Source organism: Salvelinus fontinalis, chromosome 31 (assembly GCF_029448725.1).
Source record: "Salvelinus fontinalis isolate EN_2023a chromosome 31, ASM2944872v1, whole genome shotgun sequence".
NCBI classification, from domain to species: Eukaryota; Metazoa; Chordata; class Actinopteri; order Salmoniformes; family Salmonidae; genus Salvelinus; species Salvelinus fontinalis.
In genome coordinates, this window is record NC_074695.1 from 13,395,662 (window position 1) to 13,402,025 (window position 6,364).

A 6,364-nucleotide genomic window follows, 5' to 3' on the forward strand; every position below is an offset into this window, starting at 1 on the left:
TTACTATCTTGTCTCATCGCTACAACTCCCGTACGGGCTCGGGAGAGACGAAGGTCGAAAGCCATGCGTCCTCCGAAGCACAACCCAACCAAGCCGCACTGCTTCTTAACACAGCTCGCCTCCAACCAGGAAGCCAGCCGCACCAATGTGTCGGAGGAAACACGGTGCACCCGCCCCCCTTGGTTAGCGCGCACTGCGCCCGGCCCGCCACAGGAATGGCTGGAGCGCGATGAGACAAGGATATCCCTACCGGCCAAACCCTCCCTACACTCCAGCACACTGGCAATCTTGATGCCTCCAACATTAATTTAATTGTTGGAAGCATCAAGATTGCCAGTGTGCTGGAGTAATTATTTATTCTAAACTTGGAGTTTTTTATTGTTGATTTTTTCCTTGAACCTGGTAACACGTGATGTGAGTTTACTAGTTGTCCATCAGTCCAGGTAATAATTAAGTGACGGTATTTTATTAACCTGGTAATACATGGTGTGAGTTTTAGTTGTCCAGCGTTCCAGGTAATAATTAAATTAGGGTATTTTATAAACCTGCCAGACACCAGTTTTAACTTGCAAACAGAGTTTTTGATCAGAGGCACAAACTATTATTCTTGTTAACCAGTTGTGTATCCACCCACATGTCTATTTTACTACAACCTTTTTGACTATTTCTGTTAAGCGCTCATAGATCCACTCATATTCCAATTATTTATGTAATTAATCTCTCTGATTCCTAAGGTTTCAATGAAGTCTCCAGGTCAGTTCATTCTACTTCATAACTCCTAAGAAATTTACAAATCCAGTGTGTGGGTCTTCCAGTGAGTTGGAGAGGATTGAGGAACCATGGAACAGTTTGAAAGCTTCACATGGACTGTAAGAGAAATGTTTCTGATTTGCACATGTTGTGGTTTTGCATGTTTTTACAGAAATATTCCTGACAATACAGTACTTTCAATTCATTCACACCAATGGGGCACTACCACTGACAAAATACTGTTTAAAATGGTCCTACATAATTACAATAACTATATTTGAAATGTTAATATTTTGATTAGAATTAATTAGCTCTGTTGAATTTTTTTTGCTATTTTTTTCCCCTACTTCCAGATACCTGTTATATTGGTGCTTGTAAGCATTGGATGCTGTATTGCATGTGGTAGAGCTGAGTACAGAATAGGGGATGAATGTTGTCCCATGTGTTCACCAGGTAAGGACCGTCTCTTTACATCATATGAATCACCAGACGTTACTACATCATCATCACTAACAGAAAAACATGGCATTGTGATTCTCTTCCCCAGGAAATCATGTACATAAGCATTGTACTGAATTCACCAGCACCAGCTGTGTGCCCTGTGTTGATTCTACATTCCTTGATGAGCCCAATGGTCTCATGAAATGCAAAGTGTGTACCAACTGTGATCCAGGTAAGAGTGGTGCTGTGTGTCTGCACTGACACACAGACACAAACACTGATATGTTAGTCTGTTGTTATGCTATGAGGATATGTCAGTTGTATCTACATCAGATAATACATGACATGTTTTCTCTATAGGTTTGGGTTTGATGGTAAAGCAGCCATGTACACCTTCATCAGACACTGTCTGTGGGACACTGGAGGGGTTCTACTGTCTAGACCCAACTAAGGATGGTTGTAGAGCAGCCCAGAGACACAGCAGCTGTAAACCTGGTCAATACATCAGCCACACAGGTTTGCCTCCTTTCAAGTATTCAACATTATTTTGTCATGATTTTTAGTGTGCTAGGTTACTCAGTCAAGATGAGTACATGGGGAACGTTTAAGTAAAATGTTTACAAGTTTGTTTCGGGAAGTCTAGTTTATAAATAATTTAAACATATGTATAAACCTCCATTTATGCAGGAACAACATCTACAGATACTGTGTGTTCTGACTGTACTGGTGACACCTATTCAAATGGATCATTAACAGCCTGTCAGTCACACACTGGGTAAGTGTGGCTTACACAAATAGTTTTTTCCCTAAATTCAAATTTACCTAACACAAATCTAAAACTGAAAGATGTATGACCAAGTAATAAATGATTCATTAATGGCCAGTATTTCTCTGTTTATAGATGTGAATCCTTGGGACTTCAGGAAATTAAACCAGGATCTCCTTGGTCGGATTCAGAGTGTGGACCACAACTATCCCATTACACAGCTAGAGGCAGATTTGGTGCTATGGCATCCATGACAGTTGTCATGATATTAGCTGGAGCTGTTTTCTTATTAATAATAGTGAGAAGAAATGTCGGCATTTTATCTGTTTCTATTGAGTCGGTAAATTATTTAGTGTGTGTGCGAGAATAATTGTTTAGTGTTTGTGTGTGAGTATGAGTCACGTTCCTGACCTGTTTTCCTTTTTCTTGTATTTATTTAGTTGGTCAGGGCGTGAGTTGGGTGGGTTTGTCTATGTTTGATTTTCTATGTTGGGATGTTTGTGTTCGGCCGGGTATGATTCTCAATCAGAGACAGCTGTCAATCGTTGTCCCTGATTGAGAATCATACTTAGGCAGCCTGGGTTTCACGTGTGTTTTGTGGGTGTTTGTATCTCGTGTCAGTGTTCGTACCACACGGGACTGTTTTCGGTTTTGTCACGTTTGTTGTTTTTGTATGTATAAGTGTTCAGTTCATGTTCATTAAAATATGACCACTTTCCACTCTGCGTGTTGGTCCGATCCATGCTCCTCCTCGTCTGAGGAGGAGAACGACTTCGACAGCCGTAACAGTATGAGTGAGTCAGAGAGAGGAGCATCAAGTAACCTAGCGGGACGGCAGGTAACCGAGCGGTTAGGAGTGTTGTACCAGTAACCGAAAGGTCGCTGGTTTGAATCCTTAAGTAGACTACCTATTAACCCTAATAGCGTCTGCTAAATTATTTAAATGTTACAAATTTGAGAGTGGGTGTGTGCATCTATCACTCCAGTGTTTAATTGCTAAATTGTAATTATTTCGCCACTATGGCCTATTTATTGTCTTACCTCCCTTATCTTACCTCATTTGCAAACACTGTATATAGACTTTTCTATTGTGTAATTGACTGTATGTTTATTCCATGTGTGTCACGTTCCTGACCTGTTTTCTGGTGTTTTTTATGTGTGTGATGGTCAGGGCGTGAGTTTTGGGTGGGCAGTCTATGTTTTCCGTTTCTATGTTGGTTTTGGGTTGCCTGGTATGGCTCTTGATTAGAGGCAGGTGTTTTGCGTTTTCCTCTAATTGAGAGTCATATTAAGGTAGGGTGTTCTCACTGTTTGTTTGTGGGTGATTGTCACTGTGTCTGTGTTTGTTACACCACACGGTACTGTCTCGTCTCGTTCGTTCGGTCGTTCCTGTTTATGTGTTCCTCGTTTCATGTAAGTTCATAGTTTAGGTCTGTCTAGTTCGTTTTGTTGTTTTGTAAAATTATTCAAGTGTTCTTCGTGTGTTTAGTTTCGTCTTGTTTAATAAAGTTCATTATGTATTCATAACCCGCTGCGCCTTGGTCAACTCACTCACCGAAAGAGAGCCGTTACAGAATCACCCACCAAACCCAGATCAAGCAGCGGGTTAACGGACAGCAACGACAGCAGCAGCGCAAGAAGGAGGAATGGACTTGGGAGGATGTTTTGGACGGGAAAGGTTGCTACACATGGGAGGAGATCCTGGCTGGAAGGGATCGCCTCCCATGGGAATAGCTGGAGGCACTGAGGAGAGCAGAGGGAACCGGAGAAGGGAACCGGAGTTATGAGGGGACATGTCTAGCACGGAAGCCCGAAAAGCCCGTGAGTACCACCAAAAAATTTCTTGGGGGGGGGCTAAGAGGTAGTGGGCCGAGGGCAGGTAGGAGACCTGCGCCCACTTCCCAGGCTAACCGTGGAGAGCGGGAGTACGGGCAGACACCATGTTACGCAGTAGAGCGCACGGTGTCTCCTGTACGGGTGCATAGCCCAGTGCGGGTTATTCCACCTCCCCGCACTGGTAGGGCTAGATTGGGCATTGAGCCAAATGTCATGAGGCCGGCCCTACATATCTGGCCACCAGTACGTCTCCTTGGGCCGGCTTACATGGCACCAGCCTTACGCATGGTGTCCCCGGTTCGCCAACACAGCCCAGTGCGGGTTATTCCACCTCCCCGCACTGGACGGGCTACGGGGAGCATGCAACCAGGTAAGGTTGGGCAGGCTCAGTGCTCAAGGGAGCCAGTACGCCTACACGGTCCGGTATTTCCGGAACTACCTCCTCGCCCCAGCCCAGTACCACCAGTGCCTACACCACGCATCAGGCTTCCAGTGCGTTTTAAGAGCCCTGTTCCTCCTCCACGCACTCTCCCTATGGTGCGTGTCTCCAGCCCAGTGCCTCCAGTTCCGGCACCACGCACTAAGCCATCTGTGCGTCTCCAGAGCCCTGTACGCACTGTTCCTTCTCCCCGCACTCGCCCTGAGGTGCGTGCCCTCAGCCCGGTACCTCCAGTTCCGGTACCACGCACCAGGCCTATAGTGCGCTTCGAGAGGTCAGTGTGCCCTGTCCCTGCTCCCCGCACTAGCCTTGAAGTGCGTGCCGTCATCCCGGTACCTCCAGTTCCGGCACCACGCACCAGGCCTACTGTGCGCCTCAGCAGGGCAGAGTCGGCCGTCTGCCCAACGCCTTCTGCACTGCCTGTCTGCCCAGCTCCGTCTGAGCCATCTGTCTGCCCAGCGCCGTCTGAGCCATCTGTCTGCCCAGCGCCGTCTGAGCCATCTGTCTGCCCAGCGCCGTCTGAGCCATCTGTCTGCCCAGCGCCGTCTGAGCCATCTGTCTGCCCAGCGCCGTCTGAGCCATCTGTCTGCCCAGCGCCGTCTGAGCCATCTGTCTGCCCAGCGCCGTCTGAGCCATCTGTCTGCCCAGCGCCGTCTGAGCCATCTGTCTGCCCAGAGCCGTCTGAACCATCTGTCTGCCCAGCGCCTTCTGAGCCATCTGTCTGCCCAGCGCCTTCTGAGCCACCCGTCTGTCCCAAGCCATTAGAGCCGTCCGTCAGTCAGGAGCCGCTAGAGCCGTCCGTCAGTCAGGAGCCGCTAGAGCCGTCCGTCAGTCAGGAGCCGCCAGAGCCGCCAGCCAGTCAGGAGCCGCCAGAGCCGCCAGCCAGTCAGGAGCGGTCAGAGCCGCCAGCCAGTCAGGAGCTGCCAGAGACGCCAGCCAGTCAGGAGCCGCCAGAGACGCCAGCCAGTCAGGAGCGGTCAGAGCCGCCAGCCAGTCAGGAGCTGCCAGAGACGCCAGCCAGTCAGGAGCCGCCAGAGACGCCAGCCAGTCAGGAGCCGCCAGAGACGCCAGCCAGTCAGGAGCCGCCAGAGACGCCAGCCAGTCAGGAGCCGCCAGAGACGCCAGCCAGTCAGGAGCCGCCAGAGACGCCAGCCAGTCAGGAGCCGCCAGAGACGCCAGCCAGTCAGGAGCTGCCAGAGACGCCAGCCAGTCAGGAGCTGCCAGAGACGCCAGCCAGTCAGGAGCTGCCAGAGACGCCAGCCAGTCAGGAGCTGCCAGAGCTGCCCTCCGGTCATGAGCTGCCCTCCGGTCATGAGCTGCCCTCCGGTCATGAGCTGCCCTCCAGTCATGAGCTGCCCTCCAGTCATGAGCTGCCCTCCAGTCATGAGCTGCCCTACAGTCATGAGCTGCCCTACAGTCATGAGCTGCCCTACAGTCATGAGCTGCCACTCAGTCATGAGCTGCCACTCAGTCCGGAGCTGCCACTCAGCCCCGACCTGCCAGAGTCCCTCAGCCCGGACCTGCCAGAGTCCCTCAGCCCGGACCTGCCAGAGTCCCTCAGCCCGGACCTGCCAGAGTCCCTCAGCCCGGACCTGCCAGAGTCCCTCAGCCAGGACCTGCCCCTTATCCCGGTGCTGCCCCTTATCCCGGTGCTGCCCCTTATCCCGGTGCTGCCCCTTATCCCGGTGCTGCCCCTTATCCCGGTGCTGCCCCTTCATTTAGGTGGTTTTAGTTGGAGGGTGGTCATTGGGAGGGGGATACAGAAGCGGGGAGTGACTATGGTGGTGTGGGGACAGCGTCCGGAGCCTGAGCCACCACCGTGGTCAGATGCCCACCCAGACCCTCCCCTGGACTTTGTGCTGGTGCGCCCGGCGTTCGCACCTTGAGGAGGGGGTTCTGTCACGTTCCTGACCTGTTTTCTGGTGTTTTTTATGTGTGTGATGGTCAGGGCGTGAGTTTTGGGTAGGCAGTCTATGTTTTCCGTTTCTATGTTGGTTTTGGGTTGCCTGGTATGGCTCTTGATTAGAGGCAGGTGTTTTGCGTTTTCCTCTAATTGAGAGTCATATTAAGGTAGGGTGTTCTCACTGTTTGTTTGTGGGTGATTGTCACTGTGTCTGTGTTTGTTACACCAC

The 6,364-nt window shown here is 50.4% G+C and overlaps 1 protein-coding gene across 1 annotated transcript; it reads left to right on the forward strand.

Annotated features, from left to right (window-relative positions):
* The first annotated feature begins 583 nt into the window (after positions 1–583).
* On the forward strand, positions 584–2,642 carry LOC129829585 (tumor necrosis factor receptor superfamily member 14-like). The gene is made up of 6 exons (XM_055891360.1): positions 584–869; positions 1,104–1,203; positions 1,298–1,423; positions 1,552–1,707; positions 1,879–1,966; positions 2,093–2,642. Exons 1-6 carry the CDS (start codon positions 840–842, stop codon positions 2,325–2,327), a joined length of 735 nt encoding a protein of 244 aa, XP_055747335.1. The 5' UTR covers positions 584–839; the 3' UTR covers positions 2,328–2,642.
* Positions 2,643–6,364: the final 3,722 nt, after the last annotated feature.